This window comes from Hemiscyllium ocellatum, chromosome 23 (genome assembly GCF_020745735.1).
Source record: "Hemiscyllium ocellatum isolate sHemOce1 chromosome 23, sHemOce1.pat.X.cur, whole genome shotgun sequence".
NCBI classification, from domain to species: domain Eukaryota; kingdom Metazoa; phylum Chordata; class Chondrichthyes; order Orectolobiformes; family Hemiscylliidae; genus Hemiscyllium; species Hemiscyllium ocellatum.
The window spans coordinates 29,872,378-29,890,027 of record NC_083423.1 but is presented as its reverse complement, the minus strand read 5'-3'; the positions used below and the strand labels follow the sequence as shown (position 1 = coordinate 29,890,027).

The 17,650-nt window shown below is 38.4% G+C and overlaps 1 protein-coding gene across 4 annotated transcripts in view; it reads left to right on the top strand.

Annotated features, from left to right (window-relative positions):
• LOC132826725 (voltage-dependent calcium channel subunit alpha-2/delta-1) overlaps positions 1-17,650 on the top strand; it is a 668,330-nt gene that overhangs the window by 290,517 nt on the left and 360,163 nt on the right. For all 4 annotated transcript variants that reach the window (XM_060842844.1, XM_060842843.1, XM_060842845.1 and 1 more), the window contains 2 exons: positions 2,510-2,554; positions 8,516-8,636. In XM_060842844.1, the coding sequence (XP_060698827.1) occupies positions 2,510-2,554; positions 8,516-8,636 (166 nt within the window). The remainder of the gene's footprint in view (positions 1-2,509; positions 2,555-8,515; positions 8,637-17,650) is intronic.

Sequence of the window (17,650 nt, the reverse complement as noted above, 5' to 3'; positions counted from 1 at the left end):
GCTTGGATGCTGTCTGACCTGCTGTGCTTTTCCAGCAACAAATTTTCAGCTGTTGTTTGTGTATGTCATGCAGACAATTTCGTACTGATTCTGTTGTAACAATGTTAACTACTTCTGATCCCTGTGGTCCCTTCATTTTAACTGGTAAAATTAATCAATATTTTCTTATCCAGGCTCCAAAAAGTGTGGCTTATTTGGTGACAAATTGTTATAATTTGATTGGTTCAAAGTGCATTGTTCAAAGGATACTTTCAGGTACACTATCTCAAACCTGGAAATCTTGAGACTGGATTCATGCTAGACCTTGCTGGGTTTGGGTGAAATCATGTTCAGAAGATTGGGCTAAATTGGTTCTGGTGGGGTCAAGGGTCACTTGGCACATGGGAAGAGACAGGCACACAAAGCCATTAACGAGTCTGGTCTGTCAGTGCAATGCCGGGCGCAGCAAGCCACCAAGTTATTTTACAAATTCACATTCAGCAACTTGTAAAAGCATCTTGTTTTCAAATACCCCTGGCTTTCAGATTTGTAACACTGCTTGTGTTCTGTACTGTAAACAGAAAATGCGTATATTCTACTCTGAGGAGGGCTTATTGGTCTGAAATATTTTCTTTGTTGTCCTCTCCACAGATGATGCCTGATCTGCTGAGTATTTCCAGCTCCTTGCTCTTATTTCAGATATCATATGTTGTACTTGCAGTATGTAGCATGCCTTAGCTTTAGTACCTATCCAAAAGATAGCACTGCTGACAGTGCAGCACTTAGTATTGCACATGTGGGTCATTCTAGAATTTGCATTCAAGTATCTGGAGCAGAACATGGAACCACAACTTTCTGACTCAAGTGAGTTCTGCCAACTGTGCCACAGCTAACATCTCTACACATTGATACATGTAACTTGCATGCGCAATGTTTCGCAACATTAGGTGTATTATGTTTTGCTGTACATAACATAGTGCCAGGCCCATTGGTTTGGTGCGATTGTCAAAATCCTGTTATTATTTGATGGTTTTTTTGGATTTTTGCCAATTCTACAACTTTGTCCATTATTCTGTGAAAATGATCAAAGTTTGATCCTTAGTTTGATATTTACTTCATGGTATTGCCTTGCTATTCTTAAATTTGAACATACGCATCAAGGCATTGTGCAAATTGTGCTGGCCAAGGTCAGTATTCAGCAGTAAAAGTATTGAACTGTTTTCTTGGGCTTTCTTTAGCTAATGTTACAAAAGAAAACCCCAGAAAATCTTGTTGGAAGTGGATAAGAAATATTCAAGTATATGGCTAGTTACTAGAAGGACCTACAAAATGATACATATTGCAGATACTTAGACAGCGGAATCTATCTTCCACTTACATTATCATAGCTCATGTAAAAACACAAATGCCCATGCCAAACAGGCTTTTGGAGATCCAGAACACTTCAGTTAGAAACAAAATTGGAAGAACTGTGGATGCTGTAAATCAGAAACAATTCTCAGGAAGGATCAGGTCAGGCAGCATCCAAGGAACAGGAAATTCGACGTTTCGGGCATAAGCCCTTCTTCCTGAAGAAGGGCTTATGCCCGAAACGTTGAATTTCCTGTTCCTTGGATGCTGCCTGACCTGCTGCGCTTTTCCAGCAACACATTTTCAGCTCTGATCTCCAGCATCTGCAGACTTCACTTTCTTCTCAGGAAGGATCACTCAACCTGAAATGATTTCTCTCCACAGATGCTGCCAGACATGCTGAGATTTTCCAGCAATTTCTATTTTTTGACTTCAATTAAAATGTTTGTGGCTGTTAAATAACATTTCAGTAATTTTAATTCTTCTTGTGAAATGTGTCATTTTAAAATATGATTCTGTTTCAAGTCTCATTTTGGCCACTGGAAATTTAATTTATTACTAGCACTGGAAGTCTAAATAATGTTTTCCAGTTGGATTATGTTTTTCTCCCCTTTTGTTTGAGTTGTTCTCTTAGTAAATTTTCCAAATTGGTCATTCATGATTGGTTTGTGTTTATAAGCCTTTAAAATCTGATTTATAAGCCTGTCAATTTTTTCATTGCTATTTTCTACCTAGTTCAATTGTGTTCAATTTTTGGTTCACAATATTTCCATCTCCTTGTTTGTATCAGCTCTTTCATTCATCCCTGATCCTTAAATATTCTGGCTCATTGTAATTGCTTTATGCCATTTGTTCCACTTTCACTATTAGCCAAACGACAATGCATTTCCAAATGTTGACGCTTAAAACATGAATGAAACTTGAAAAGGAGGATGGTCTCGCTACTATATACAGGAAATGTGCATATAAAAGATTGAATATTTCAGACATATGAAAATGTGTTCTTTGTAGCAGGGTCACCATTAAGATGCCACTACAGTTGTTGCACATCACTGTAGGATAGTCTTAGCTTTAATTCTACTGACTTTGTTTCCAAGGATTATTTGTCATTGCTATTTTGAATGCATCATGAATTGTGCACTTTTTGTTTTGGTAATTATTGTTTTCTTTATTTCTTCAGGATAATGATGTGATATACTACAATGCGAAGGATGACCTCATGAGTGTAAGTATGGGGTAAAATAATGGGTTTGAATTGTGGACCATTCTTTTCAGAAATCAATGTTTTTCTTCAAAATGAGTATGTACCTGAGCTTTCACAATTGATTCTATATTAAGAAAATGCTGTGCTGTTATCATTGTCCTTGAAAGATGGGACCAATCTGTTTATGTATTCTGTACTGTCTACTTCATTCAAGGATATCTTTAAGCAAAAAATGCAATTTTTAAAATCAGCAACAGTAACACGAAATAAAAAGACTCAACATTCAATGTATGCTTTAGTGTAATTATTGATGGACCTTGCACATGGCAAAAGGTTCTGAAGCTAGTAAACAATGAATGATGCAACTTATTTTTGACTGACGCATCAGAAAAGACAACAGCAAAAGTAGGCCTGTATATCCTGCAAAGTCCTCCTTACTAACAGGTGGGGGCTAGTGCTAAACTTGGAAGAGCTGTCTCATAGACTAGTCAAGCAACAGTCTGATATAGTCATATTCACAAAGTCATATCTTACAGGTAATGTCCCAGATACCACCAGATATATTCTGTCTCACTGGCAGGGCAGACCCAGCAGAGGTGGTGGCACAGTGGTATACAGTTGGGAGGGAGTTGCCCTGGGAGCAATTAACATTGACTCTGGACACCATGATGTCCCATGGTATGATATTAAAATTGGGCAAGCAACCCCCTGCTGGTTACCACATGCTGTCCTTCTTTGGCTGATTAATCAGTACTCCTCTACGTTGAATAGTACTTCAAGAAAGCACTGAGTTTGCCAAGGGCGAAAAATGTACTCTGGTTGGGGGAATTTCAATGTCCACCACCAAGAGTGGCTCGAAAATAGCACCACTGATTAACCTGATTGGGTCCTAAAGGACAAGCTACTGATCTGTGACAGGTGGTAAGGGAACAAGAGGTGGTAAGAGTGACAATAGCACAGTCTTTGGGGAGATGAAGTCCCACCTTCACATTGAGAATATCCTCCATCATATTGTGTGGCATTATCACCAAATGGGATAGACTTGAAACTGATCTAGCAACTCAAGACTGGACATCCATGAGGTTTTGTGGGCCATCAATAGCAATAGAATTATACTCCAGTATAATCTGAAACCTCATGGCCCGGCATATCCCCTGCTCAACCATTACCATCAAGCCAGGGGATCAACCCTGGTACAATGGAGAGTGCAGGAGGACATGCCAGGAACAACACCAACCATATCTAAAAAGGAGGTGTCAACCTGGTGAAATTACCAAATAGGACTACTTGCATGCCAAACAACAAAATATAGCAAATGACAGACAGACCAATAGATAGATCTAAGGTCTATAGTCCTTCCACATCTAGTGGGGAATGGTGTTTTACAATTAATTAACTCACTGGAGGAGGAGACTTTACAAATATCCCCATCCTCAATGATGGAAGAACCCAACACATCAGCACAAACGATAAGGCTGAATGAAATATCACTCAGCAATCTTCAGCCAGAAGTGCTGAGTGAATGATTCACCTTGGTCTCGTCCAGTGATCCCCAGCATCACAGATACCAGTCTTCAGCCAATTTGATTCACTCCATGTGATATCAAGAAACAGTTGGAGCCACTGGATACAGCATGGTGATGGGGCCTGACAACATTCCGACAGTAGTACTGAAGACTTGTGCTTCAGAACATGCCTCTCCCCTGACCAAGCTCTTCCAGGACAGTTACAACACTAGCATCTAACCAACAACATGGAAAATTGTCCAGGTGTGTCCTGTACACAAAAGACCAGGATAAATCTAACTCAGCTAATTACCACCCCATCAATCTATTGTCGATCATTGGTAAAAGTGATGAAAAGTGTCATCAATATTTTTATAATGAAGCAGCTGCTCAGCAATAACAGTGATGCCCAGTTTGGGTTCTGCCAGAATCACTCCTCCTGAATTCATTACAGCCTTGTTCAAACATGGACAAAAGAGATGAATTTCAGACGTGAGGGGTGATTGCCTTTGACATCAAAGCTGCATTCGACTGAGTGTGGCATCAAGGAGCCCCAGCAAAATGGGAATGGAAAGGTGTCAGGGAGCAAACTGTGGAAGATTGTGTGGTTGTTGGAGGCTAACCATCTCGGCTCCAGGACATCTCTGGAGGAGTTCCTCTGGTTAGTGTCGCAGGCCCAACCATCTTCAGCTGCTTCATCAATTACCTTCCTTCCATCATGAGGTCAGAAGTGGGGATGTTAGCTGATGTTACACAATGTTCAATACTCTTCACCTATTGAAGCTGTCCATGTCCAAATGCAACATGATCCAGCCAATATCCAGGCTTGGAATGACAGGTGGCAAGGAACATTCATGCCATACAAATGCCAAACAATGACCATCAGAGACAATCTTACCACTGCCCCTTGATATTCAATGGTGTTATCATCACAAATTCCCTGCTACTAATATCGTGAGGATTATCATTGTCCAGAAACTCAACTGGAATTAGTGTATAAACACAGTGCCTACAAGAGCAGGTTAGATACTAAGAATACTGCAGGGAGTAAATCACCTCCCGACTCCACAAAGCCTGTCCACAAGTCAGGAGTGTGATGGAATACTCCTTACTTGCCTGGAGGGTGCACCTCTTATTATCCTCAAAGAGCTTGGCACCTCCAGGACAAAGCAGCTAACTTGATTGGCACCATATCCATAAGCATCCACTCTTCCACCACTGATGCTCAGTAACAGCAGTGTGTACTATCTACATGATGCACTGCAGAAAGTCACCAAAGAGCCTTGGTGAGCACTTTCCAAACTTGTGACCACTTCATTCTGGAAGGGCAAAGGCAGCAGTTCCATGGAAACACCACCACTACAAGTTTCCCTGCAAGCCACTCACCATCCTGGCTTGGAAATATATTGCCATTCCTTCACTTTTGCTGTGTCAAAATCCTGGAATTCCCTTCCCAAGGGCATTGCGGGGGTCTACCTACAGTAATGGACAGCAGTAGTTCAAGAAGGCAGCTCACCACCTCCTCAAGGTGAACTAGGACAAGCAATAAAAGCTGGCCGGCCAGCAATACCCACGTCCCATGAGTAAGTAAAAGAAAATGCTGGTTCAAAATGAAGTTTGAAATTTTCATTGCAGCAGGGAGAAGCCATTTTTCAAATCTTCTATTCCTACGTTTTTGATCATTTTTAAAAACCAATTGCCATTTACACCTTCATTGTATTTTATCTCTCATTGCATATTCTTAAAGATTGTGTGGACAATGATTAATCTAAAACTTTAATTTTTAACTTTTATAAAAGGAGTTTATGCCGTGAATTCCTCAGGCCCTCATTATTTATGAGAATTTCCATTAGTTGATGCCCATTTTTACACCCGACCTACAGAAATGTGGCTGGAAAGTTGGATGGAAATGGACTTTGACAAAATTGGTGTCATGTACTTAATAGGTCCTGCAGGAATTGCACTCCAGAGTGTGAATTCTATTTGAGCTCCTTGTGGTTAAGGCAGAGAAACATGTCCTTAGTCTGTGTGAGCTATGTGATGAACCCTTTAAGAACTCCATGTTTAATTTAAGTTATTCTCTTTAGTAACAATGTTCATTATTACAGGTTTTAAAGCAAGACGAAGGATTCACGAGGTTCAAGGTTATGTGGATTTATTAGATCCTAGATCTGGTGAATTTAGATTAGAGTTAGCTTTAGAGCTGTTATAACATACAGCAACTTGCAGTTTTTAAAAATGATTTAATTCTGAAGTGCCCCCCCCAAATAATTTTGAAGGATCTGCTTTCCTTTTTTCGTCAATGTTCTTTGCTCCATCCTGGAGATGCAGCCTTGCTTTGAATATAGTCCCATCTTCCAACATGTCACCCCAATGCCCAATCTTGACTTGCAGTGAGTTGCAGCAAACTACTTGACTGTTGACACCATCAATTCTGCCGGGTAAAGTGTATACACAGAGTGGTTTGCTCAAAATCTCTACCTGTCCCTTATGCGGCCTGGGAAATGGAATCAGGTTCGATATTCAGCAGGAATGCTTCAAATTCAGGTAGAAGAACATTTCTGCTTTTTTTAATTGGCACATTGTTTGGTGATTAACATATTGGATTCCAACAATGGCAAAGTAAGAAATGCAGGGCATTTAAAAAAAAGGAACAATCCTATTCAAATTGAGATTGTGCGAATGTTCATTTTGCACACCTTGGAGCCTGTTACCAACACCATAGAGAAATCTAAATATTATGAATGCAGCGAGTTTAGGGGTTGGACCGAAGGGTCTGTTTCCATACTGTACATCTCTATGACTCTGTAATTAGAAATCCTTTCTTTCCATATTTGTATGAGGACTGTTCTGGGGAGGAAACTTAGAATTAATGAAAAAAAACTGTAAGGTCCTGATGTTTTCAGGAAAACAACTTCATAGATTTCAATGTTTTTTGTGATTTGAACCACTTGGCTGCAATTTTTTACATGTTTTATTCATACCAATTTTGATGGTTTAATACAAAGAACTTTCGTTTACTAACATGTTTGTGCTTTTATCATTTTGGAAAACAATATTATATCAGTATTGTAATTTTTATCAGCTGAACAATCTATGGTTTTGTCATTTTTAAAAATACTCCAATCCTGATACAAGATTTGCCAACCTACTTGTTGGATCACTGCAGTATTTAGCTTGCAGCTCTTCCACCCATGTGCCTTACAGCTTCAGCTGCTAAAGGACTAAAGTCAGCTGCAACGTTTACTTAATTGAACCTCAGAAACAATGTATTTTAAAATTGCAATTTCCTTCTCCCACTTCTGTCCCTGTGGAGGCTTTTTGAACAAAGTGTATAAAAGGTAGAATAACCTCTGCAATTGCTATTTCCCAGTAGAAAGTACTGAAGAGAGAGAACCACGAATGAACAACAGCTTTGAACAGACTCCCAATTATGTTTTAGTGTTGACTATCATTATTTGTAGCGACAAAATATTTTTTTCTGAACTGAGAGACATCATTAAATAAGTGGGTTTCAGCAAACCATACATTCCCTTTAAAAACAAACTTGCTTGTTTCTCCTTGCATTTTAACTTTCTGTGGTTAGTGCACAATGGCTGCCACACCCCTCTGAATACAAATATTTCCAATCTCTCGGCATTTAAAAATATTCTGCTTTTACTTTTCCAGCCAATAAGGCTAAATTCTCACTTTTCCACCGTTGCCAGAATTGAAGTTCACCTAAACTGTCTATATCTCTTTGTTATCTCTAAGCATCCTCTTCACAACTTCCTTGCCCAACTCACAGTATGTATCCGACTGAACTTGGATATATTACACCAAGTCTGCTCATTAAGTCATTAATATGGATTGTACTGATGCTTGCAGCGTCCCATTAATTGCAGCTTGCATACCTGAAAATCTCATTATATCCATTCACCAATCTCGATTACATTCCCAATTCAAATATGCATCTTTGCCCTCTATTTGAATTCGGCACAACTGGTTACTCTGAGAGGCTCCATGTTATTTCTGTTGTTAAAAATGCTAAATTATCACTGATTCTTTATCTGTAGAGTAGGCTCCTTTCTACATAATCAAATATCCATAATAAATTTGCTTTTCTTTGATGTCATCACCAATTTGGGATTTTTAAATTACTTTCAAAATGTTAGAATAAAAGTGCAATCATGTTAGTACATATGCAAAATTTTAGCTTGTTCTAAAATTTTCACTTTGTAGTTTATTGGCTTAAAATCTCTTCTATGTTGCTTTTTTTATGCATTGTTATTGTCCAACCAACAGGGTGTAATGTTTCTAATATTCATGAGTAAATGACACTCATGTAGAAAGATAATTCGGACATTAATAATCTCATATAATGATAACATTGCAGCTTTGCTGTCTTTATAATCCAATAATTGTGCGCAAGAAACAAGATTGTGTCAGAATCTCAGAGTTCTTAAATGTTCACTCTTTGATTTTCTCCTCCCTAAAGTCTGACAGAAATGAAAGCCGTCCAAGGATCAAACCTGATTTTCACTTCAACCAAGCTTTCCGACGCCGTGTGGACTTCAACCACACAGCTGTCCACATCCCCACTGACATCTATGAGGGCTGTAAGTATCTTCTGCTCTTTTATGTTCTGTAACACAGTTTCAAATTCTCCTTGATAGATAGAATCTCTACAGTGTAGAAGCAGACCATTCAGCTCATCAAGTCCACATCAACTCCTCAAAGAACATTCCACCCAGACCCACCCTCCCTACCATATGCCTTTCGGCCTGTATTTCCTATGACTAATCTATCAAACCCTACACATCCCTGGGGACTGTAGGCAATTTAGCATGGCCAATCCATTAACCTGCACCTCTTTGGACTGTGGGAGAAAACCTATACAGACGTGGGTAGAATGTGCAAACCCCACACAGACAGAGGGTGGAATCAAATCTGACTCTCTGACACTGTGAGGCAGCAGTGCTAACCACGGAGCCACTGTGCCACCCTAGGTGAATATATGAATCCTACGCTTAAGCAGCTTTATTTTAAGGTGGTCAGAACAGTGTACAGTTTGTGGTACATCACAGGAAGGCTATGATGAAACAATAGAAGCTGGATTTTCATTCAAGCTTACCATTTAATTAGAAATAACTTTGTTGCATGGATTTTGGAGAATATCTATTCAGGAAAATTCACCAGCCCTAGAAACTTGGAATTTGTTTACTTATTTAGATTTTGATGATTGTCCAGCTGTTAATGGAAACTGAGCAGAGCTTTAAAACGTTTGATATAGACCAGCAGGGTAATTATGTTGATGGTATTTAAAATGATGCAGATTGTCATCTTAAACATATTCACTGTTGTATGCTTTGCCATTTATGTCAAGTCATGGTATTTAAAGAAAATATATTATTTCTCCCACTTACTCTGCACTTTAAGATGATGGTTCCCTCAAATGTGCACTTTATATGATATTGTGCAGTAATTTATTTTTCAAATGGAATACGTGCTATTCATCAGCCTTTGGTAATAAGAAGCTGATCTAATATCTATTTAGTCAATTTGTCTCTATATAAATTTCTACTTAACACACATGTTTGTCTTCTCTGCAAGACAAGTAATACTCAAAGAATGCCTAAATGTCCTCATGCTATTTTAATTCTGCAGTGTAGACTGTTGGTTGCTAGATATTGCAATGTGAAAGAGACGCATCTTTAAGGATTGTGTAAAACCTGGTTCAGGGTTTCTAAACTGTGATTGCAATCCACATATAAATGTAAAAGAATGACACCATCATTCTTATCCTATTCAGATTGGAAGTTACAGTATCCAAATATTTGATTGTAAAATGCATTATATGTGCCACCTGCTGTGGTGTGAATTGAGAATGTTACCCCAGGGTATGATAATATATTTGTACAGAGGCTTGCTTTCATTGTAGTGAATACATTAACCAGGCTCTTCAGCACAGCTGTGCAGTGAAAAATTCCTTTCTTTGTTTTGATTTTGCACCACTGAGTTTACTTTTATAATGCGACTAATGCATAATTACAAAGAAAAGCACAAAGAATATTTTATGTTCAGTAGTTCAAAGCTTTTGATCTTTTCCAGATCTTATCTGTGAATAATTTTTCACTTTTTACATACGTGCTCCCACACTATTTGTTGCCAGCTTCACAATTATTTATAGCAGAATGAAGTCAAGTCTGAGGACAGATTATTCTTATGCTTTATTAATCAGTCATTTGCAATATAAATAATTACATATTCCATTGTGGAAACAATTTTCAATCCACTTCACTCTTTCTGTGCTAATTCTACAACTCTGCTTTTTTGCAAGGAGTCAGTTTTGTGGTCTCTATTCCCTTTGTGATGTGATGCTGTGCCAACATGTTGTCTGATATACTCTGGTATCAGTAACAGAACCTAGGAACACCTTAGGCACTTGGAGTGCATGTGTAAGTTGTATGGTAACCTCAACATAGCTAAAATAGACAAAAGCTAAAAATATAAAAGAATAGCATGGCCATGCTCCATCACCATTATACACATGTAAAATGTGAAATACAAGGTAGCCCATTTATTCGATTCTTGCTTTTAAAGGTGTTCTACTTTTTCTATATATTTTAGCTTGAAAGATTTATTTCATAGCTATATTACTATTATACCAAATAAAACGTCTCTGTTATTTATTCTTTTGTGGTGTGTCAATGTCACTGGCAACTCTAGTGTTAGTTGCCCGTTTTATTTTTACTTGAACTGACTGGTTTACTAGGCCATTTCAGAGGCCCGTTGCTATGGGTCTGGAGTCACATGTAGGTCAGACCAGGTATGGAGGATAGATTTCCTTCCCTAAAAGGCATGAGTGAACTGAATGGGTTGTTACAACAATTGAAAGTAGCTGCATGGTCCATGTTATTGTGATAAACATTCAATTTCAGTTTTTATTCATTGAATGCAAATTTTCCCAAAAGCCTTGCTGGGTTTGAACTTGTGTCTGAAGGACTGGGGTCTCTGGATTACTAATTCAGTGATATTGCCACAAGGTCATCATATTCCTGATGTCTGCTGTGACCTTCCTAAACCAGTAGTGCTTCTGAAATCTTTGCCTGTTTAGAAAATGAATTTTTCTAAACTTGCAGCTTAAAATAGATATTGTAAATTGTCTCCATTAAGGCTTAGAGTCTGCGGGATTAGGGCATTTACTTGACAATGATTGTGCACGGATAAACCTATTCTGACTTTCCACAGCTGGTGGACACTGCAGAGGGTCATAGAAATGTATAGCATGGAAACAGATCCTTCAGTCCAACTCATCCATACCGACCAGATATCCCAACCTAATCTAGTCCCATTTGCCAGCACTTGGCCCTACTCCTTCTAAATCCTTTCTATGCATATACCCATCCAGATGCCTTTTAAATGTTGCAATTGTACCAGCCGCCACCACTTCCTCTGGTAGCTCATTCCATAGGTGCACCACTCTCTGCATGAAAAAGTAGCCCCTTAGTTCTCTTTAATATCTTTCATCTCTTAGCCTAAATCTATGCCCTCTAGTTCTGGACTCCCCGAGCCCAGGGAAAAGACTTTGCCTGTTTATGCTATTCATGCCCCTCATGACTTTATAAACCTCTATGAGGTCACGCCTCAGCCTTTGATGCTCCAGGGAAAACACCCCCCCCCCCCATTTCAGTCTCTCCCTATAGCTCAAATCCTCCAACCCTGGCAGCATTCTTGCAAATCTTTTCTGAACCCTTTCAAGTTTCACAACATCCTTTGCATAGGAAGGAGACCAGAATTGCATGCAATATTCCAAAAGTGGTCGAACCAATGTCCTGTACAGCTGCAACATGACTTCCCAACTTCTATACTCAATGCTCTGACCAATAAAGGAAAGGATACCAAACGCCTTTTTCACTATCCTATCTACCTGTGACTCCACTTTCAAGGAGCAATGAACCTGCACTCCAAGGTCTCTTTGTGTCCAACAATGCTCCATAGGACCTTACCACGAAGTGTATAAGTCCTGCTAAGGTTTGCTTTCCCAAAATGCAGCACCTCACATTTATCTAAATTAAACTCCATCTGCCACTCCTCAGCCCATTGGCCCATCTGATCAAGATCCCATTGTAATCTGAGGTAACTTTCTTTGCTGTCCCCCATACTTCCAATTTTAGTGTCATCTGCAGACTTACTAACTACACCTCCTATGTTCATATTCAAATCATTTATATAAATGACAAAAAGTAGTGGACCCAACACCGATCCTTATGGCACTCCACTGGTCACAAACCTCTAGTCTGAAAAGCAACCCTTCCACCACTACCCACTGTCTTCTTCGTTTGAGTCAGTTCTGTATCCAAATGGCTAGTTCTCCCTGTATTCCATGAGATCTAACCTTGCTAATCAGTCTCCCATAGGGAACCTTGTCGAACGCCTTACTGAAGTCCATGTAGATAACATCCACCGCTCTGCCATCATCAATCCTCTTTGTTACTTTTTCAAAAAACTCAATCAAATTCATGAGGCATGATTTCCTATGCACAAAGCCATGTTGACTATCCCTAATCATTCCTTGCCTCTCCAAATACGTGTAAATTCTGTCCCTCAGGATTCCCTCCAATAACTTGCCCACCATCGACATCAGGCTCACCGGTCTGTAGTTTCATGTCTTGTCCTTACCACCTTTCTTAAATATTGGTACCACGTTAGCCAACCTTCTCTTTTCAGGGACCTCACCTGCGACTATCAATGATACAAATATCTCAGCAAGGAGCCCAGCAATCGCTTCCCATGCAGTTCTAAGGTACACCTGATCAGGTCCAGGGGATGTATCCACCTTTTATGAGATGCAAGACATTCAGTACTTCCTCCTATATAATATGGATATTTTTCAAGATGTCACCATCTTATTTCCCCACATTCTATATCTACTATGTCCTTTATTATGTGTAATGTGGCTTCACAACTATTTTAGTTCACATTTTGTCAGTTTCATTTAATTATTTGATTTTTTATTACAGTACCCCTTAAATGTTAGTTTGATTTTCACTCTCATTTGTTTTTCACAGAGCTATAATCTATCATTTCTTTATGATGTTCCTTGATTCCTGACTTGCTTGGTTTCTCTACTCATACCCTTTTTGGAGGGGAAAATAAAACTTCCTAATCCTCTCTTTGGTTTCATTCTCAACTCTATTTCCTCTCCTGACCTCAGCTTCTGACATATGGAGCAGTTTGCTTGCTATACTTTTCTTGACTTCTTCGACCTTAGGAGAGGCGATTGTCTGGGAATTTGTTGCAGTGGCATTATTGGTAACAGTTGCCATAAATAATTCTGTTGTTCGTCCCAATTCCCCAGGGCCAATCTAATTTTGCTGAGAAATGCATTGTTATACAGAATGTTGACATTGGACACAATCAAGTAGACTTGAAAGTAATGCTATCTTACGATATGGGTGATGAGTGTGAATACAGCAGTTTCATCAGGCTAGAGAACTGATGTCTTTCTTTCAGGGTTTTGAATTTCCACTTGAAGAATCACAAGTTTTATAACTTTGATAATAATAGATAAACGAAAAGCAAGATTGTTCATACACTGTTCAGTCAACTTGCACTCTCACTGAGTGATTCTCAACAGTCTTTTGGCCATGGACCCCTTTGGCAGTCTTCTCAGGTTCCAAGCCCCCCTCCCCTCCCCCCCTAACACTACTCATTAAATTTTACCATTATCCATCTGTACTGTCTGTGTGGAAAGTAGCTGGCTTGATCTCACTGTAATTGTGAATGCTATTAGTAATGAGGAAAACCACTTTCCTAGCATTACAGCTGCTCTTTCCCAATGGAAATGATGTGTGATCTGGTAAATTTCAGGAAAATAGTAAACAGTTTACCAAAGTAAAATTTTCAAAAAGTTCAGGAGAGCGGTTGGAAACAGTTATAATTACAAATGTGTTTCCATTACATAATTTAAGACAGTGTTGGATTTATCCTGTTCTTCATTAAATGCTCTCCCCACCTTGTGTAGTGTTGACACCGTCAGAGTTAACACAATGATTTGTTGACTTTGGTTAAAACACTTGATGCATGGTTAAAATGATGGTAACGCTACAGCATGTTCTAATCTTCTTGTATTATTGGTGCCAAAGGCTGCATCCGTAGTCAGAACATTTAATAAGACTCAAGGGACTGAGTTAATCAATTTTCTGCTTTGAAATGCAAAGTCTCATTGGTCAGTCATTTGTAGAGATTAACAAAGACTTTGCCTTGGGCAATGATAGGAATACAGCTTTCATAATCACTTTATCTGGAATCATTTACCTTTGGCAATAACAGTGATACTGCGGCTAGAACTATTTAAGCAATATATTTTGTATATAATGGCTGAAGGAACGTGGAGAGAGATTTAAGGCTGTCACTTAAATACTTTAAATGCATCTTTTCCATGTGTTGAAATTTAGTTACTGGGCATTTATGAATTGAATGAGACATCTACTTTCCTGGTTAAGGGGCACCAGTGAACAGGAATACAAAGTCAGAAGTTTCATGTTTGTGTCTGGAGGGTTGCTGTGGACCCAATCATAGCTTATTTTGTAGCTTTAATAAAACTGGGGCACGCTTGATACTAAATTGAACTAAAGAAATATAATAAATAAATTAAATTCATTTTACAGTGTGATGGTATTTTTAATAAAATATACAGCAGTGAACGACATAGGCAGCACCTGATTGAATTTAGCTATAACTTTAATTATTTTTGCCTAATTTGCAAAAGTGACTTTATCCAAATAGGAACATAGAAACAGGAGTAGGCCATTCAATGAAATAATGGCTGATCTATGGCCTAACTCCACATACCTGCCTTTGACCCTTATCCCTGAATACATTTGCTCAATAGAATTTTATCTAACTCAGATTTAAACTTGACAACTGACGTAGAATCAACTGCTATTTGTGGAAGAGGGTTCCAATCCTCTGCAGCTCTTTGTGAGATCTTGCTGTGATTTCTTTTCATATAATTTGGACGCTTCTCTAACTTTACTTATCAAATTTATTTTGAGTGCCCTTTTAACCTACGTCATTTCCTTGCCGTTCAAGATATATTTTGTTCCTTGAGGGCATTTTTTTTGCCTCATTAGTGTCTTCCCCCAAAGAGTGCTGTCACGGCACTGCTCTATTTCCATCCAATAGAAGTAAGTTTAGATCTTGTAGGAAATGCCATTCACTGCCACATCATTCCCTCTAAAGAATCTCTCATGGATACGGGAAATTATGTGTTGGGGGAGATACCAATAATTAAAGCTGTTTTGTCCTCCATGCTACTTTGCTTGAATATGGATTGTTAATGTTATTTGTTGCTGTTTCAGTGATCAAAACATCAAAAATGCTAATTGTTTGGCAGAAATTACATTAAAATGCATTTTGAAGACAGTTGCAAAATTAATCAATGTGAAACAGCCATCTCTGCCCACAGTTCATTGCAATAGTTTCTGCTCTGTGAAGCTCAATTAAAAACAATTCTGTCTGAAATTGTGTTTGTTTAAATTTGAAGTGATTAAACAATGAATTGATTGTCTTTTCCATCTCAGAGGATTCTTGCTGCCACAGAAATCTGCATTAATATCTTTTTCATTTGAAATCTTACAATGTTCTGTTTGAACTTGTTGGCAAACATAATGTCCTATGTAAGTCTGCCCCATTTCACCTATTTATTTCAATTCTACGCATTTTACATAAAAGTAAACTTTACAGCACACTGTGTTCTAATCCCACTGCTTAGTTCATGAATTGGCAAGATTTGAGTCAAACTTCTCCTGGGTCACAATACAAGTTCCAGGTCTCTGCCAATACCTCTTGGATTTTGCTGTCAGAAGACCTTGAAGAATCAGCTGTTAAGTATTCCTTGACTAATTTTTCTCACACTTTCTCAATACATTTTTGGCTTGTGCTTTGTACTTCACTGTGGACAACAACAACTGCGCTCAGGCATTCATAGTGTGGAGAATCAATTCAACTCCTGTCCTAAAGATTGTCTTGTAACGTTTACTTTAATATACCTTGACATTTTCTGCACAGATTAAAAATAAATGTTGATATTGTCTCTGGGGGACTGACAGACCAGTGCTAACAAAAGGCATAAAATAGATTATTACAGTGGAACTATGCAGACATCAGGAAGCATTATTTTTGCAGATTTCAGTGTTTAAATGGGAAGGGTTGGATCTATGGATCTAAGCTTGACAAACAAGGTGATCTGGTTTAGTTCCATCTTTGATTAAGTTCTTATTTTTAAACCTCTTGCTTCTGGTAACAGCTCCAGATGATAGATGATATTGGGAATGAGTTAAAAAATATTGCCTATGCCTCTGTTCATTCCCAGCACTTTAATGTGTCTTAAAGCTTTTGCTTATTCTGCCATCAATAGGTAATATCAGAACTACAGAGCAATAAGCTTTCAGCAAGAAAAATAGGAAATTGAATCCATTCAAGCATTCAACACCAAAACTGAGATGATGGTTACAGAAATATCACATAATGCATGCATTGAATGGTCTTTTATTTTTTATGATCAATTTTAATAGAAATGTGCTTTCATGGTACAAAGTGATTAGATACACTGGAAAGCTCCTACTCTGCATGCATATCCATGACTTTAATAGCATGTTTCTGCCTCTGGGAGTGTAGTTAATTCCTAATCCGTTGTAACAACTTCCCATTGATTCCACTAGATTCTGTCTGGTAGATGTGCCTAATGTGAGAAGGTACACAGAACACACTGAAAATGTAATCATAATGCCATGTGAATTATATATTGGAGAAATTAGGAGTCCAGGTTTGTAGCACTCTCAAGACATTTTTCCTTCTGATTATCCTTCTAATACAGTGTAAACGACTGATCAGTGACACACTTGTTATGTGGTACTGTGCCACAAGTGGGATAAATTCGTTGAGAAAAAGAAAGTGCAAAACAGTTAAGACCTTATAGCAACAAAAAAAATTATTCTGTGAAAGTTTGATAGATACTAAAAATAAGTTGCAAACCACCTGCCTGTAATGTCAGGCAGCAAAATTCTGAATGACCAACTCTGTTATTTTTCAGAACTTCTCACAGTGACACATTCTTGACAAGCCACACAGATGATCATTAAGGCTACAGCTAGCATACTATAGCTGAGACTGAGAATATGCTTTCGGGCAATGTGGTGAATGCCTGTAATTGCTGTTGTCCTCTGACACACTGTACTTTGCTGAGAGACATGGCTGGATGTGCTGTGAAACAGATTCAACCATAAATTTTCAGAACAATGCATTTAATACTGGCTACTGTTAGTTTAATTAAAGAAAAGTACTGTGAATAACAGACATCTGAAATGAAAACATAAAGTCCCAGAGAAGTTCAGTAGGCCTGGCAGCATTTGTGGAGAGAGAAACAGTGAATATTTCAAGTTCAATACTAAGTTTGGAGGAAAAGTAATTCCTGCATTTTCTGTTTTTTTTTCCATTCCTATTTAGACTTGTTCTTAAATCTTTTATTTTAATCATTTCTTTTTATGAGGGAAACAGGGCACCTAGAAACTATGTGAACAGAGCATATCATCTTAATCCATCAGACTGAAGAATTGGAAACTTATTT